The 18,677-nt window shown below is 42.3% G+C and overlaps 1 protein-coding gene across 1 annotated transcript in view; it reads right to left on the bottom strand.

The window, feature by feature from the left end:
- Nucleotides 1–3,391: 3,391 nt before the first annotated feature.
- Nucleotides 3,392–18,677, bottom strand: part of TMX4 (thioredoxin related transmembrane protein 4) — a gene marked incomplete at both ends in the record, with an annotated part of 39,192 nt that continues 23,906 nt past the window's right edge. The window contains 4 exons of the mRNA XM_080716167.1: nucleotides 3,392–3,768; nucleotides 5,366–5,429; nucleotides 12,209–12,310; nucleotides 18,445–18,490. Coding sequence (XP_080572293.1) covers nucleotides 3,392–3,768; nucleotides 5,366–5,429; nucleotides 12,209–12,310; nucleotides 18,445–18,490 — 589 coding nt within the window. The remainder of the gene's footprint in view (nucleotides 3,769–5,365; nucleotides 5,430–12,208; nucleotides 12,311–18,444; nucleotides 18,491–18,677) is intronic.

Here is an 18,677-nt window from a genome sequence, read left to right as displayed (position 1 = left end):
TCCCAGCTATCAAAATGGGTTTGGGGCCATAAGAAGTCAAAACGTGGCTGTCTCACAGGCGTGGTGGCACACGCTTGTAATCCCAGCCCTTGGGAGGCAGAGACAGGAGGATCACAGGTTTGAAGCCAGCCTCAGTAACTTAGCTCTGCAACAGGAAGACCTTGCTTCCAAATAAGAAATAAAAAATCAGATTGGGGTATAACTTGGGAGGCAGAATGCCTCTGGTTTCCATCCCCAGTACTTCCCCCTCGAAAAAATAAAAGTAACTTCCTCAGTGTCAAAAGCCAACCTGGCCAAAGCTGGTTTACTCTTCACCACTGTAGTTGTTGTTAGGTAGCAGGGATCACGAGAGATTCTAAGCACATGCCACAGTGTGCGTGCGATGCCCAGGGAGCGGAGTCGGCGCTGCCCCTCAGGGCTCAGTAGTGAACACCCCAAAAGGGAACAAGGGGCGCGAGGTGGCGGGGGCTCCACTGCAGCACAGAGCTCTCAGCAAGCTGGCTCAGTGCAGCAGACCTAGCAAGAGATGAGTAGTAATAATACTACAACAGAAGGTAACGAGAAGCGTCGCACATCCTTCTAATCAATGACCAGGCATCTTGCTCCAACTGTCCACACAGGAAAGTGCTCTATGCCCCCCATATTACGAATGTTACTTTTATTTTATCCACCTAATTTTAATTTATATAAAATTCCAATCTGCAACTAAATAATCGAAGCCTGAATTTTTAAGTTTTTAAATCAAAATCATGTTTCTATGCCATTTGAGTCCTCAAATAAATAGAGAGAGAGAAAAAAAAACCCAAATCCTTTTGAAATGTTGTTCTAATTTTATGTTTAAATTATTTTAGGTTGACTCTTTCCTGTTAGTTGTATCAAAACAAACCCAAAGATTCTGAGTAGAAAAAAATTAAATTAGATATGTACTTATCAGGCAATTGCTAGAAACAGTATCTTTTGGCCAGGATGTTAAAAAAGAAAAATATCAGGAAAATTGGTTTCCCCTGACAGAAACTTAAACTTACTGGACCTTCTTATCCAGGATGTTCTTCTCCTCACCTTCCAACTTTTTAAGTATTGCAGAAAAACGAAATACAATTTTCTTATTATATAATTAGGTACTATTTGGGGTCCAACTGGAAATGGGCCTTTATTTATAAAAGCCAGGCAGACTGTATTTCTCCATATCTTCCTCTAGTCAAATATTCCACACAAAAACATAAAAAAGAAAGAAAGCAGTGAGGAAGGTACAGTACAGAAAAGCCAAACTGGGAAACCTTTATTCCATCACTTATGCTTGGACATTATTCTTTGGAAACTTTCAGTTGATTGTAAAAAAAAAAAGAAAAGAAAAGAAAAGAAAAAAACAAAGAAGCCCAGGCACAGGCCAAGGCTCTCCCAAGTCCATTGGGGGCTTTTGTTTTAGCTTTTGTTTTTCTTTTGTGCTGGTGATTGACCCCGGCCAGTCTACCTCTGAGCTACACTCCAGCTCAGGTTTTTTCTTTTGAAACAGTGTGTCGCTAGGTTGCTCAGCATCTCACTACTTGTGGAGGCTGCCCCTAAACCTGTGATTCTGCGCGGGCACTGGGACGGCAGGCTTGTGCCACCAGCCCAGCCTGGCCCATCAGTTCAGTTTTGAGGCTGAGGCTGTACTGCTGTATGAGGGCCACTTGTGGCAGCAGCTGTAACTTCAGTGGACCAGGGGAGACTCGATTAACTGAGCTGAGAAGACGAAAAATGACCATCTCTGAAAATCCCGTCTTAGGATACAAAGCTCCTTTGTGTGAGGCTAGCCATGGCCTCATTCAAACACAGGAGAGCAGGGGTTCCAGAATCCCCCCTCCAGTGAGCCCTGTGTTCTAGTAATATCAAGGGTTATCCAAACAGCCAGACAGACATATTCCATATTTTTCTTTTAAAAGATGACAGAAACCTTTTGAATCTCATAAACCTGTACTCATTATTCTGTCTGGACTCAAGGGGACTAAGATTGACTTGAGGCATTTTTCATCTGCCTAGAATCTCATTTTATGAATTTCTTCCAAGACATAAACCAGGTAAGAGAGTAGATGGATGGATTTTTTTACAAGTTGGGCTCCCTGGGCACTCACAGTACATTGGGTAGTGAGAAATTTACAGATACAATTCTCTAGAAGATTAAAAAGGATGGAAACAAAATCAAATCTTTCACTTCCCAATCTTGACTTTCATTTTTTTTTTTTACCAAAAGCCTATCACTGAAGAAAAACTAGAAATGGGTTTCAGTTGTTATTCAACAATTCAAGAGCCAGGTGCCCCCTGCAATAAATACCAAAGGCACAGTACTCAGGCTTTCTTCACAAGATGACCATGTCTCGGGGTGCCCCTGCTTCAAAAACTGCCAAGAAACTTTCTCAAAGAATGCCACTACATACTGGCAGAACTGTCCTTGAATCTGTGCTGTAAAATCCCCCTTCCTCTTGAATGTCTGAAGGTCACTCTTCACTCAAGATGCCTGGCAGGCAGGGCTTCCTGTACTGTGGCACCTGACTACACCTTTAAGTCAGAAGCCTTCTGGGGGTCAACCTGGCTATCCTGAAGTCCCTCACTATGGATAAATGAAGAGTGTGTGCATGGAGCCTGCAGACTGCTGGGAAAGGTGGAGAATTAGAGTAAGAAATAAAACCTAACCAAGGAGATTCAGGGTCTGGGATGCCATCCAAGCTCTTTTCGAAAATTGCCCTCTCAATTTCTACTTTTTCTTTTTTGGTGGTACTGGGGTTCCTGGAAACCCTTCTACCTCCAGGCTCCACTCCCAGATTTTATATTTTATATTTTTTTATTTGGAAACAGGGTCTCCTAAGCCAGCGAGGCTGGCTTTGAACCTGCGCGATCCTCCTGTCTCCGCCTCCCAAGCGCGGGGATTACAAGCGTGCGCCACCACGCCCAGCTCAATTTCTACTTTTAAAAATGTATTTGTACACAGTGGTACCTGACGTTTCTCGCAGTTTGACAAAATAATCAACACACAAAAAAGGAAGCAAGACTTCTGAACAGTTTGAGGGTGCTCGGGAGTAAAGGCTGTGTTGCGTTCCCTTCCTGGGGCCTCCCCTCGTCTCCTGAAGGTGCTCCTGAGGGTTTGGTTGACTCTAGCCCCAAGCAAGTTAACTTGCTCCCCCAACTCCCCCAAACATATTTTCACACCATGTTCTTTTGCTGTCTGCTGATTGTCATATCTGAAAGATTCTCCTTAGAATACATGAGGCATAATTACTTTCATGAAACCACCATGATGACAGTCGGCGTTTAAAGGGAGAAGCTTGCTCATTGATACAAATGTAGGGCTTGGCTGCAGACCAGAGAGAGGCTGCCATATTCTCCTGGCCCGCGGCTTGGCGCTCGCTTGGGAGACCTATGGCTCCTTATCAGCACGCTGACTCTTGCGCTGCCTCAGGGAGTCCTCGGCCACCTCCGTCTCAGCTGGACAGGGCTGCTCGCGTCCATCCTCCTCAGCTTCCTCCTGGGCTCCGGCGCCCTCCGGCAAGGGCCCCTGGTGGCAGGGTTGGCTCCTCTGCTCATCCACACCACCAGCTGGACTGTCCTCCTCCTCCTCCTCCTCCTCCTCCTCCTCTTCCTCCTCAGCTTCCTCCTCATCGCCCAGCTCTTCTTTCTCCTCCTCCTCATCTGCAAGGCTGTCTTTGTTCTCTTCTTCGTTGTAATCATCTTTTTCCTCCTCCGCATCCTGCAACTTCTCAGCCCTGTAAGCCTCCTCTGACCTCCGCCTCTCCTCTGTGGAGAGAGGAAGACACAACGGCAATCCCCGTCACTGAGGGTACAGCTGACGCAGCGGCCGAGTGGCCCAGCTTTCTGCAGGCTCTGCCTCACACGGACGGACGGAGGCTCTGGCTGCACCCGCCCTCTGGGGGACCTCGCCGCTGCTGCACCGAGCTCGCGGCATGGAGGGCAAAGGCTCCTCATGCTCCGTGCTATGGGCTTAGAGGAGGTTCGGCAACCCACTGAGGGTGACTGGCTCAGAAACGCACTTGAGCTGAGCCAACTGCAGTGCTGTCCAGGAGTCTGGGGCCAGAGGCAGGAAGAGAAGACACCAGCTCTCCAGTAGTTGTTAAACTGATCAGATGTGAGCTGCAGCTGCCGACAGCCACTAAGTGAGCCCATGGGGACAAAAACCAACATCACCTGGGCTGGGCTAGAAGCCAGAACGCCCTTGAATATTCTGCTATATGAACTAATACATTTTTACTTTTCCCCCTCAAAGATGTTTTGTATTAGGTTTCTGTCACATTTAAGAATTCTAAGGATTATATATGTTGAACTATGTTAGTCTTAAAGCCTCAAAAATTTTAAGACCTAATAAATATGAATTTATTTTAACTCCCCAAAATTGCCAGGAATAAAAGCATTCAAATCCAGGATCTCCAAGTCCCTGAAATGATGTGGAACAAATAAAAAACGTAGAGAGACTGCTTTTACTTATATTTGTTTATTTATTTAGAAACAGACTCTCACTAAGTTGCAGAGGGCCATGCTAAGTTGCTGAGGCTGGACTTAAATCTGTGATCCTCTTATCTCAGTCTCCCAAGTACTGGAATTATAAGCTTGTACCATTACACCCAGCTGAGAAAATGATTTTAAAAAACAGTGACAGTGCCAGGCGCGGTGGCACACACTTGTAATCCCCGCGCTTGGGAGGCGGAGACAGGAGGATCGCACAGGTTCGAAGCCAGCCGCACTGGCTTAAGAGACCTGTTTCCAAATAAAAACATAAAATAGGTCTGGGAGTGTAGCCCGGAGGTAGAAGGGCTTCCAGGAACCCCAGTACCACCCCCAAAAAAACAAAACAGTGACAGGTCTGGCATAGTAGCACATGCCTGTAATTCTAGCTACTTAGGAAGCTGAGACAGGAGGTTTGCGGACTCAAGGACAGCCTCAGCAGACCCTGTCTCAAAATTAAAAATAAAAGAGGGCTAGGTATTTGGCCAGGGTAAAGTGCCCCTGGGTTCAATTCTCAGTATCACTAAATAGATAAATACGTATCAGTAACTCCCAGTAGAGTCACTCCCTCCCTTCTCACTTCAATGTGAATGAGCAAAAGCTGTCCACTGATGGATGAAGGGCGTAACGTACAGGGAAAAGGCCACTGCCAATATGAAGTATTCTCTAATTTAAGAGAGTTGGGGGAAAGAAAGTTTTGTTCAAATCCACCTGGAAAACATATTTAAAGAAACTGAGTAAAGTGATAGTTTAGTCATCGAGCAAACCAGAGAGAAAATCTACTATTTTCTCTCTGAGCAAACAAGGTAATTCAAAGCCACAGAACAGCACAAAATCCCCCAAATACTCTATTCCATGAGCTTTTCACACTTACCAGAATGTTCAGATGAGCTCCTTGGAAGTGGAACACAGAAGCATTCTGATATGACCACCAAGACCTGGAGGAAGAACAGGGACTGGCCGTGAGCAGGTGGGGCATTTATTACCGAAGGCCTCAGATTAGGCCTTGTTTCTATAAACAAACATTCTTAGACAAATAATTAGGAGCTGGTCAAAAGTCTTCAGAAAGACAAAATTCTAATTAAGAATTTCCTAGTTTTAAATGTGACATCATATAGGAAATTACTATTAATTTAGAATGATGGCCACAAAGTCAAAGTCTATAGAGAGACCACTATAAAGTAATCAAGCAGGTAGAAGAAAATACACTATCCGTCAAGTCTGAAATGGTCCCTTAAAAACTATTTTAGACAAGCAATACTACTTTCCATTTGAGTTGCCCCTCACGAACACTCACTTGAGTAGAAGAGCAATGTAGGGTCTGGTATCTTTCTCTCCCTTCTCTATTTATTTACTTTTATATACTAGGGAATGAGCCTAGGGCATTCTATCACTGAACTACACCCCCAACCCTTGACAAGGTATCACTAGGTTACTGTGTGCTGGCCTTGAACCTGTGATCCTCCTGGCTCAGCCTCCCAAGAACTGGGATTACAAGTGTGCAACACCAGGTCCAGCTGAGGGCCCAGAATTCTTTAAAGTATCATAAGAGATTTCTAGCAGAGACAAACTCTGAGAAGACCTAGATGAGGTGAACTAGATTATACATGAGGCACAGGTTGACTGGTTCCATCTTTGACCTTGACAGAAGCAGAAGTCACCTTTTACTATACTAAACATGTATTTTCATCGATAAACTGCAAGCTCCTTGAGGACAGGACTAGGCAGTCAGGATCCATTACCAGGGAACTAGTGGGGCACACTGATGAAACTGGTGGTTGAAGTCCAAGAGTCAGCTGAGCCAGACCCAGGTGGAAACGCTCTCTCCCGCTCTCTCCCCCTGCAACCCCACCCTCCCTACAGCACCTCGTGACTCAGGAGCCATTTAGAAGGCTAGACATTCCTCCAGTGACTACTGGACACTACTTAGACTATGGACTTTCTTCAAATAATTGCTCAGTGTTTAAAAACAGGAATAATGCTACATCTACTTGTGTTTTACAGGTGCTCTCAAATTTTAAACTAGTCCTTTTGATTAGATTTTATAAGCATTAAATGAGGACCCTACTTTGTGTTCAGGATTATTACGAAGGATATGTTTATTTATTACTTAATATTTGGTTCATTAAGTTCAAGTACCATGTTGACATGGGGGGCTTGAAAAGGGGAAAAAATGAAAAGCTTAATAATAGAGATAAATGGAACATAAGTCTTAAACAATGAATAAAGCACTGTGATACTTAAGAGAGAGAGATTGCATCCAGTTATGGGGTCCTGGGCTGGTGAGGAGGGAACGGCAATGCCTGCCGCCCCGCTGCTCTGAGCTGCACCACGTGGTCACCAGGGCTCCTGGGGCCAGAGAGAGCAGCAAGCATGGGCTGGCCAGACCCACAGGGTGCAGCGAGGGGATTCGGGAATATGCTGTGGGCATGCAATGAGCTCCAAGCCACTGAACTGATCTGAACAGAACAAGGAAAGTGTTCCCTCTGTTAGGACTGCGGTTACAAACCTCCTGTTTTTAATGTGAGGGTCACATGTTTACTAGTTGTTCACAGGACATAGTGTCTCTTCTCCTTTCTTTATTCTACCAGGAGGGAAAAAGAAGAAGAACCCCTTCAGTGGCAAAATCCAGAGGGAGTAATTTGCGCCTGTGACAGGCCCTGGCCCCTGGAGGGCTGGCAGAGACCTGGCCCACAAAGGCTCTGAGGGCCAGTCTCACCTCTGTCTTTCTTGCACTAGCTACTTAACCTTAGGGAAAGCACTCAGCTGCTTTCTCACTTGCACTCAAATGGGCCTGCCTATTTTCAACATCTGCTTTATGTCTACTAGCAGAGACATCCACACTGTGTACAATTCTTTCTCTAAAACAAGGAGGAGAGCCTTTAACTTTTCATTAGTCACTCAGTCCAAGCTCTATATTCTCATCTAGTGATCCATCCAGAACCCGGGCCTACAGGGAATGGTGCCTTCCTCTTCATTTTCTACAACCAATGACCCTGTTAGGTTTCTGCATTGAACCAGATAGGTGCAGATAGCCATGCAACCCCAGGATGAATTTCTTCACAGTGGAGAACTTCTACGCCTGTAACACTGAAGATGCTCGCTGTGGGAGGCCCCAGGCTAGGCTGGCCAGCAGCCCAGCAGCATCTCTAAAAACAAGCTACTTAAGACCCTATTTATAGTCAACACAAGGGAGATCAGATAATAGAGGCAGCCCTTTATTTTTCCATGAGTAAGCGGAGTCTAAGAGTCTCCAGGACTGAGCCATCCAGGTCTGTATGTTCTGCAGGCTCTTCACTTCATCTAGACCTCCGCTGCCATCTCCCTCAGAGGCCCGTCACTAACAGCAGATGTGATACTGCCAAGGCAACCTGACAGAGAAGCTATGCACAAGGGCCCTCCTTTATTGGTTAAAAGTGCAAAATAGATCCTTGATTCTAAAACTGAGCCCTCTGTTTACATGTAAAAAATAACATTTGGTAAAATATTTGAACCATAAAACAGACTCAGTCAAAAAAATTAAACGAGCAGATTTGCTTAAGTTTTCAATCTTTTAAAATGCAGGGAAGATCTACCATATGATCCAGCTATACCACTCCTGGGTATCTTTCCAAAGGGCTTGAAATCAGAGAACTTCAGAAACATATGCATACCCAAGTTCATAGCAGCACAATTTGCAATAGCTAAAATATGGAACCAACACAGATCTCCATCAACAGATGAATGCACTGCAACATTATGGGAAATACACACAATGGAATTCTACTCAACAAAGAACAAAATCATGTCATTCGTAAAAAGATGTAAAGACGTGGAGAACATTATGTTAAGTGAGATCAGACAAGCACAGAAAGAGAAGCAACATGTTTTCTCTAATACGCCCAAACTAAGGAGTATTAGGGATACCAGAGGGACTCCAGATAACGGAGAGGAAACCTCAGCAAAGCTAGAAAGAAAGGGTAGGAGAGGAAGAAGGCTGAGGTTAATTAATAGAGGAGCTACATTCGAATATGTGTATAAGTGAGAATGTAGCATGGTTAACCTGGACACTCATTGTTGAGAGGGGAAAAAGGAAAGTGGGGGGGCACCAAGCACTGTGTGAATGTATGCCATTTTCAATATAATCTACATAAAAATAAAATAAAAAAAGAAAAAGAAAAAATATATTTTCAAATGAAAAAAATAAAATAAAATGCAGGGAGGAGCCAGGCATGGTGACTCACACTTGTAATCCCAGCATTCAGGGGGCTGAGACAGGAGGAATGTGGTTTGAGGACAGCCTCAGCTACTTGGTGAGGTCCCTTGCAACTCAATGAGACAAAGAAAGAAAGAAAGAAAGAAAGAAAGAAAGAAAGAAAGAAAGAAAGAAAGAAAGAAAGAAAGAAAGAAAGAGGGCTGAGGGTGTAGCTTGGAAATAGAATGCCCTGAGTTCCATCCCCAGTAGCAATAAATAAATAAATACATAAATACATAAATACATAAATAAATAAATAAATAATAAAATGCAGAAGGACAAGCATGGTGGCACATGTTTGTAATCAGCATTTGGGAGGATGAAACAGGAAGATAGCAATTGAAGGACAGCCTCAGCTACTTAGCGAGGCCTATTGCAACTCAGTGAGACTCTATTTCAAAATAAAGAATAAAAAAAATAGGATTGAGGAGCCGGTTGTGGTGGTGCACACTTGTAATCCCTGTGCTTGGGAGGCAGAGACAGGAGGATCGCACAGGTTCAAAGCCGGCCGCGCTGGCTTAGGAGACCCTGTTTCCAAATAAAAATATAAAAAAATAGGTCTGGGAGTGTAGCCCGGAGGTAGAAGGGTTTCCAGGAATCCCAGTACCACCACGACCAAAAAAAATATAGGGCTGGGGCTGTAGCTCGGAGGTAGAACACCCCGGGGTCCCATCCCCAGAACTGGAAAAAAAAATGCAGGGAAAAAATAGAAAATATGATAGTCAAGCTTATGAGCTTGAGAAGCAATGACTTCAAGAATACCTTTTTGAAAAGCACCCTGCTTGCCTGGACTCCAGGAGGAATCGTGGGAGGAAGGGGATCCCAAAAGGCATCAGGGCAAAGCCTGGAAAGTTACAAGCCTATGCTTGGCTTTTGGTCCCAGAAAATGGCGAAGCTGTGGAAGAGCGGGAGCCCACACGTGAAGACATCACCTGTAACTCTGCCTCCATGGAGCAGAGGCAAGTGGGTCACAAAACCTCTGCTGCCTGCGGGGTCCCTGCAGCGGAGATCAAACAGAATCTCAAAGGCTCTTTCCTTTGAGTAACAGGCTAATTCCTACTCTTCTATTTTGGGAAATCGTATACTCAGCAATTTCATCTCAGATGTATTCTGTGTTAACTATTAATTTACTTTTGACTCAGCTAGAGAAACTACTAAAAAAACTCATTAAATCCTGGCTTCCCAACAGATGTGCCATCCCTCAGGCAGTCTGGGCAAGATGTGGGTGGGGCAGCTGCTCCAGTGGGCCCTTGGGGCCAGTCTCCAGGGCGTTGTCCAGCAGCAGCAGCCCTTTACCCTAGGTGTGCTACAAAGTTATCCTTTTCTATGTGGTGATAAGGTAAAACAACCGAGGAAGGCTTCCTATCCCAGAAGCTAACAAAAATGCCATTCCGAAGTAGATTAAAAGGAAGGAAGGCGACTGCTTCAACTAGTATAATACATAAAAGGTAAGTTTACTTTTTTTATTTTTTTAAGTACTGGGGTTTGAGCCCAGGAGCATTCTACCTCTGAGCTACACCCCCAGCCTTTATTTTTTATTCTGAAAACAGAGTCTAAGTTGGGAAGAATGAAACTATTTCAAATATTCTAACTAATTCACAAAATGTAAGTTTTAAAACACACAAAGATTACTGAAAGTAAAAATTCAACATTTGATTGTAGAAAAGGGATTTTGAGTAGAGGTATGTATTTGCTATTTTTTGGAAATGTATTAATAAATTATTTTGCTAAATAAAGTTATATTCTCAATTTCTCGTAAGAAATGATACCATCTCTCAATCATCTGAACAGTCTGGAATCAGCTTTCTTCTTCCTTCAAGCCAAGGCCTTCCTGTACTGTTATTTCTATCTAAGGTTCCAAATGAACCTCAAGCACAGATAGCCTGACTCAATTTCTCAGACTTAAAATCAACCTGAAAGATCAGACTTTGAAGCTCCTTATGGAGAAGAGAGTTCTCACTGGTTTTCTGACAGGCTCGTGTCCACCCACATCCCCGCCCGCCTCTATCTCTGACTCACCCAGGACCTAACACTGGTCCCTACATGGATCTCACATGCATGTAGCCCCGATCCCTGCTAGAAAAATCTAGCCATAGATAATAGATCAGAGAAGCACAATTCTATTTAAATTCAAAGTCGAATCCCTTTCAGCTAGGGCAATGGGGGCATGGTGATTAGCAAGAGGATTAAAACGACAGAATAGAACTTAACTCGGGACCTAGCTCTATCCCCATCTACGGTGTTAACATCAGCAGCCAGATCTAAAGACCAAGCCATGTTGTGAATGAAATATATGCATGGAAAAATGAAATCAAATCTCCTTGGCTCCTTGGAGTTATTACTTTGTCATACTAAGTTAAAATTTGTTAGAGCTTATTATTAAAAAGACCTCGCTAGACAGTCAAATTTTATTATAAAATATAGATAATTTTATCAAGAATTCCTTTGTGTTTTGTTGTTTTTGTTTGGTGGTACAGGGGTTCCTGGAAACCCTTCTACCTCTGGGCTACACTCCCAGACCTATTTTATACTTTTTTATTTGGAAACAGGGTCTCTTAAGCCAGCGCGGCTGGCTTCAAACCTGCACGATTCTCCTGTCTCAGCCTCCCAAGTGCGGGGAAAACAAGCGTGCCCCACCATGCCCAGCAAGGATTTCTTGTTTTAATACAAGACTTTTATAATTGTTGATTATTCTCAACCTAGAGTGTTTAGGAATGATGTAATTACTATCTAATAAAATTTTAAAGAACTTCTTATAATTAAGAGTTCAACATACAATTAAGTTAATCAAGTATAGGTAAGAAAAATATTTTTTAAAAAACCCTAGCTGTTATCAAGAGAAAAACATGTCAACACATTTATGGCTGCCTATTTAATTAAGTAAATAAATTTATTATTCCAACTCTCACCTGAAACACCTAAGGAGAAAATGCAGATACCTACTGGATACTGATCTTCATGCTCAAAGAAGACACGGTGATTTGTCTTTGAATATTATATTTTTCCACAATAATGGCTGTGTTCTTTTATCTATGTTCTCTTATAAAACCCACCTTAAAAAAACCAGAGTGTATATATAAGTAGCTGGTCACGAGCAGAAGTTCAATTGGAAGATGTGAATAAGAAAAAAATCTTAGCTCTGCCCAAGAAAAAAACTGACAACTCTGGCTTTATCCCCACAAGTTCTGATCAAGGTGAGCAACGTGAGAAGTCACAGCTGACTCTGTCCACACCATTTCTTCTTCACCACTGGATATGTCCTGGGCAGCACTTATCTTCAGAATATTTAAGAGGTAGGAGTCAGGATAATAATCAGTTCTCAATATATCTCACATTACTACTGAAAGCAATATCAAACAAGCAAATGCTAATTCACACAGAAGAATGTTTCCTTATGTGTTTTTTCTCTTGGTCATGTTTTAATTTTACACGAAACCCTCTCTGCTTTTAAAGACAAAAAAGAAAGTTGGTTTTATCTCTTACCAGACCCATGAAAAGGCCAAAAACCAAAGTGGCCATGACGAAAAAGATGTACGAACACCAAGCAGGAATCCCAAGGGTCACTGTGAAATAGTTGTGAAGATGCTGTAATCCAAAGGAAAAATAAAATGTTTACTTGAGAGGAAGACCAGAATATTTTAATCTTGCCCATCGCTCCAGGCTGCAAATTATCTTTCCACATATAATTTTCTACATGTGTTTATATACCGAGAAACTACCACGGCCATATGTAGCCAGAGTTGCACTTCCCTAGGACTCAGGGTCTGGGGAAGACTCCGGTAAAAAGTGTTCTGTGTTCTGCCAGTTCTGTCTTCCACCATGATAGTTCTGGTTCCCCTTATCTAATAATTATACACACCTCAATGTTTAATTGTAACACAGCATCCATTAAAAACCATTTGGGGCCCTTTATCAGTTTTTAAGTAAAGGCAAATGAGTATGTATAGAACATCAACCACTTAAATGCTTAATATTTACTTTTTCTAACTAGACTTTTACCGCTGTAATGGTAGCCATCTTTAACAACTTTACAAAGTTACCATAACACATGCTGTAATACTGAGCCAGGTGCATGGTGCGCAGCTGTAATCCCAGTACTTGGGAGGCTGAGACGAGAAGATCACAGGTTTGTGGTCAGCCTCAGGAACTTAGTGAGACTCTCCACAACTTAGACCCCGTTTCAAAGTAAAATAAGGCTGGAGATGTAGCTCAGAGAAAGAATCCCCCCTGATTTTAATCCCCAGTACCAAAACCACAATAAACAAACAAACAAAACCAAATAAAGTAATACTGGGCAGAAGAAACTTCTTTGGTTGATTCACTGAGAGAGTACGAGATGCCATCATTATTTGACACTGTACATTCTCCCACACTTCCTGCTCTTCGAGACTCCACTTGATGAACACTTAGCTAGAGTTTGTCTGCATGCTCTGTCATACAGGAAACGTGATATGAGCACGCGCATTTAATGCCAAAGCCCACTTAGACGTGGACTTGCAGAGGATGCGCTTCCCCGTGATGACTTGGTCATCTGTTTTAGACTCTTAAGACTGTCATTAACTGTCACTAATTTAATCCAAGCAATAACTGCCAGCAAGTAGAGATAATGACTGATCTCCCCAAAACTGATAAAGTTGATGAAAATGACTTCAAGTTTCTCTATGTTAATTTCCTATTTCTCAAAATCAAAACCTCTCCCACTTGGTTTCTTAGTTTATTTCAAGCAATTAAAATACTTTAGCTTAGTTATAAATGACAAAGCAGCAGACAAAAAGTTTGTGAAACAATCTGGAATAATGTGATAGATTTTAATACTCAGCAACTATTTTAAACAGTGATCCACGTAATCAAACTATTCATTCAACATTGTTGAATAAGAAAAAATAAAGCAATGTTTGAAGTAGGCACAGGAAATATGAAGCAGCTCTTGACTTGTTTGTTGTTTATGGCACCTATCAACATCTGCATTCAACCAGGACAATCATTTATTATGTGTGGCCAGGCATTCTGCCACCTAGCAGGCAAAAGGGTATTTGAGATCTCAAAAGGTAGTTTAAGCCCTTTTCAATGCAAGCTCTAGAAGGCCACACCGCTCCCTAACATAGACACTGTGTACTGGACCACATATGCTTTTCTTGATGACTCAGTGTCATTCTCAGGATTAAACCCTGAAATGTGCCAAACAACCAGAAAATGATGAAAGCCAATCTGCGTCTGTACTGACTCATGGATGTATTCTGGAACTTGCCTTAGGAATATTTGCTGATTTACCTTATTCATTGTTGGAATGACTAAGTCAAGTTTTGAGATTAATAATGTACAGTTTTAAGTCTATATCCTTTCTGCAAAACAAATGACTAAAGCAACCATGGAGACACTTCCTAAGTTAATTTTTATTTCAGTAAATTATTTGTCTAAGTCAGTGCATTCTGAGTCTAACACTTCTTGGTATTTTTAAAATGTACTGTTATTTTAATAAGTTCCACTTTAATATTCTTGTATCAACTTAATTTTAATAGGATTTGAACTTCTAAAGAAATTCTGCCATCTTGTGGTCTTTTAGGTAATCATTGTTAGAAACAGTTTCAGAGGCTTTGGGGCTTCTTACAACTATAGGATTCAGTGTTACGGAGCTAGAAGATCTGGATGTAACTGATAAAATTGTTCTGCTGGTCCTCTCTTCCACTGTGATAGATTTTTTTGGTGCCCCTCATGTCTGTGTTGATGTTTGGTTCCAAAGCAATAACTGATTAAAAGGAATATAACTTTAGATTTCTGTGTTTCTGTTTAAGTACCAGCTTCCACAGCGCATGTCGATCCATGTCCCACGTCACGTTCCTATCACAGGACGTGATGAGAACTCCACTTAATTCACTGAGAGGCACTGAAATGTCTCCAATGGGCACACCTACATGTTATACACTGCGCTATAGGATGCTCACGTGTGGCCATGTAGAGAACTGAGTGAGGAAACTTAATGAAAACATCATTAAACTAGAATCAACAAGAAGAACATTAACAAGTAGGTCAGATGAACATCAGGAACAGAGACAGGCCAAGACTTCCATGGTGAGAGGCAAAACTTTTCTCCCCAGGAAGACCAGCAGTCCTTCTGAAGTCTGACCTACTGCACCCAGGGCACCCTCCTCTCATCCAGAGGAGTGCTGTGTGGTCTCTTCAGAGCCGCAAGGTCCCTGAGAATAGAGCCTTCAGAGGTAGCGTGACTGTATCACAAGTACTCTGAGGACTTCAGGGACATGCCCTTGATCTCTTACACACACAGATCAGAATCCCAAAATATCTTCCCTGCATGGGAGTGGCTTGGAAAGACCCCTTGGTGGTGGTGAGGGATCACTTCTTCTTCTCAGTACTTGCACAAGATACAACCTTAGATCTCCATGGGGTGTTTGGGACATGCCTCGTGGACGTGTTCCATCTCCTGTAACTAACGCTCCGGAAGACAGTCTAGACATTTATATAAGGAGGAAAAGAAGGAAAGAGAAGAGGTGCTGCTACTTAAATCAAAGAAAAACGGAATGCCTTTAAGTTTCAAAGTAGTTTTATTCAAGCCAGGCGTCATGGCACATGCCTGTAATCCCAGTTCTCAGAAGACTAAGACAGGAGGATTGCAGTTTAGAACACAGCCTTAGCAATTTAGTGAGACTTTCAGAACCCAGTGAGACCTTGTTTCAAAAAAAAAAAAAAGGCCAGGGAGTATAGCTCTTGGAGGTAGACCACTACTGGGTCCAAGCCCCAGTGCCACAAAAAAAGATAAATAAATAAAATAAAGCATTAAAAGTATTCTACGTTGCCTATAGCCAGAAGGGAAAAGTAAAATAATGAGTACAAAAATAATTAATAACTACAACTAATAGAAAGCAGTTTTCAAGTATATCCTAGGTCTGGTGTCAACACTCAGCATTCAAAGAGTTCTGGTTACAACAGTCTCTGGCAGGGAAAACAAGTTCAGAGACATGCACACAGGCGGAAACAAGGCTTGTGTTTCTGTGAGACAGAACAGTGCGTCTCTGCAGCACCGCGGCCAACTGTGAAAAGATGCAAAAGGCCGGCACACAAGCTCTGGCCAGGGACTCCTAATTTTGCCTACGATGCCAGACCCAACCCAACGGTAGCACTTCCTGAACTGACTACAAAACTGAGTGCTGAAGGAAGAACGACTTCGAGCTGCGTGTGCATCCACGCCACCTCAGTGGTTAACAACGATGGCGGGCAGTGCGGCATCACCAAGCTTGCCTGACGGGCTCTGGCTGCCCCTTCTTGCTGGACTCTTTTTCGTTGACTGTTTTCTCTAAGTTCTCACCTTCTTTGGGTTCTAGCCCCCTCTGTGGTCTGTTTCTCCTTCTTTGTCCATGTGCAGTGTTCCTTCTGTAAGTAATGGTTACACTGCATTTTTATATTATCTAGACCTTAGCAAAAACAGATTATATTCCAGACAGTTCAATGATGTGAGCCTCCTGAGCTACAGAAGAGCCAGGTAAATGAGCTACCTGAGCGGGCAGGTGGTCAGCTAGGCTGGCCGACACAGCCAGCCTGCCAAGAGGTGAGACCTGATGTGAAGTCAAAAACTGGGTCTCACCAGGCTGGAGATCACACACTTTGAGGTAACAAGACAAGCACCTCATTCTAGAATGCATCAATCATATCTCTTCCTTGACAGTTTTGGAAAGTACAACTCCGCTAACAGTCTGTGAAAAACATGACCAACTTCCATCTAAACGCTTCTTAACCTGCACAGTAAGTTCACCTCTTGATCTGCACTCATCATGGTGCCGTGCTGAAACAGTCAGTGCTGTCTGACATTCACCTATTACAATCTATTAAATTAAGATATTAAAATGCTACAAGGTGCAGACACCTATAAGACTATATAACCTCGTCAAAATTTAACGTCAAAAAGGCAGAATCTCTCATTCTCAACTCCCAGTTTGCAATTTATAATTCTTAGTCACTGATTAAATTTTTCACCAAATGTTAATAAAACAGAAGGAAACCACGTGAAACTCTAGCTATCTGGAGAGAAGGGAAATACTAGTTACTGTTTAACATGACGAGTAAGTGTCAGAAATTTGTATTTCATTTTTCTGGTACAAGGATTAAATTCAGAATTCTACCTCCAAGCTACACCCCTACCTGGTCCTTTTATAATTTTTACTTTAGAACAGGGTCTTGCTTGGTTGTAAATATTAGAAAGTTAAACCCAGTTAAACTGTAACCAAAAAGATTAAATCCAACTCTCTATTTGGCTTCTGTTGTAAAAACAAAACAAAATAAACCCTAAAACAAACAAAAAAATCTGACTAAGCATCTATCTCACAAGACAAAATATATAATGTAACTAAGAAATGTACATGGGAAACAAAGGTTTCGTGAGTTTTTTGAATACCAAGTTCCCAATATGATACCCTGGCCTACAATCATAGGATAGGAAAGAGCTATGCAGAAATATAGCTCAAAATATTTTTATTTTATTTTATTTTTTATGGTACTGGGGATGGAAAGCAGGGGCTTTTCTACCTCTGGGATACATCTCCAGACCTCGTTTATATTTCATCTGGAAACAGGGTCTCACTAAGTTGCTGAGAGCCTCACTAAGTAGCTGAGGCTGGCTTCGAACCTGCGCAATCCTCCTGTCTCAGATTACCAAGTACTGGGATTACAAGCCTGCGCCACCACGCCCGGCATTAGCTCAAAATATTAAAAAAAAAAATCTTTAGAAGTAAAGATCATACAGCACTTCTGCCAAATGTGTTGGACTTAGCACCTTCTAAAGAGAAGGAAAACAAAAGGTCCTATTCAAAGGACATAGTCAAGGTTACATCAATGTTTTTACCTGAGTAACAGTTCTAACACACTGAAATAACTAGGTAAAATGATGCAAACCCATACAACAGGGATCTGCGAACATTTTCTTTTTTTTTATTTTTTTGGTACTGGGGCTGGAACCCAGAGGCATTCTATCTCCGAGCTGTACCTCAAGCCCCATTTTTTATTCTTTTATTTTTGAAACCAGGTCTCACTGAATTGCAAAGGGCCTCACTAAGTAGCTGAGGCTGTTCGCAAACTGCGATCCTCGGGTCTCAGCCTCCCGAATGCTGGGTTAACTAGCGTGCGCCACCACGCCTGGCTTGCAAACATTTTCTTAAAGGCCGGGGAGTAAGTTTTTTAGGCTAGAAGGCCACAGCTGTCTGTCTCTGTATATCTACTCAACTGTACCATTTTCATACAAAAGCAGTCAGATGATAGACACTGAATTAACAGTTATCCTGAAACAAAGCCGTATTTACAAAAGCAGGCAGCCTGCCCACAGGCTACAGTTTGCCGACCCCGGACAGACACAACCACGGACAGACACAACCACCTTCACGGTTCAGACTACCTTTGATCTACAGGGAGATTTGCCAGTGGAAAATTAGAGAAAGTGAAAAAAACACACCAACTTTTTTTTTTGCTGTGATAAGAAGTGCATCACCGATCTGACAAAACAAGACTTTGACAGAGTCCCTGCGGATCTATATTCAAAATATGCCCCTCGGTACACTGATACCTTACCTCTGGGCACCACATGAGAAGAGCTGTGTGGTTTAAGGAGAAAAGTGGAACTATAAGCATTTACAATTGTTTTCTTTTGTTTAAAAGCTACATTATTATTTTTAAAAATCTTTCTGCAAATAAAATTATAATAGTTTAAGATAACTCACCCAAATCTTACCAGAGATGCTAAAAAGGCCAGCCATCCCAGACATTCTAAAAAAGTGAAAAGAAAAAAAATTCATTAACCATGTATATTATAAAAAAAAAAAAAACTGAGGCTGAAGGACATCCATCTCGATATTGTTCTCTTTACTAGACTCACTTCTATGTTTATGGCTTAGATTCTGTGACTTCCCTATAATTTGAATTTGCCTGCTGCAAATACATTCCACTTCCTTGG

Source organism: Muscardinus avellanarius (assembly GCF_963383645.1).
Source record: "Muscardinus avellanarius genome assembly, chromosome: 19".
In the NCBI taxonomy this organism is placed as follows: domain Eukaryota; kingdom Metazoa; phylum Chordata; class Mammalia; order Rodentia; family Gliridae; genus Muscardinus; species Muscardinus avellanarius.
This window is presented reverse-complemented; position numbering and strand designations above follow the sequence as displayed.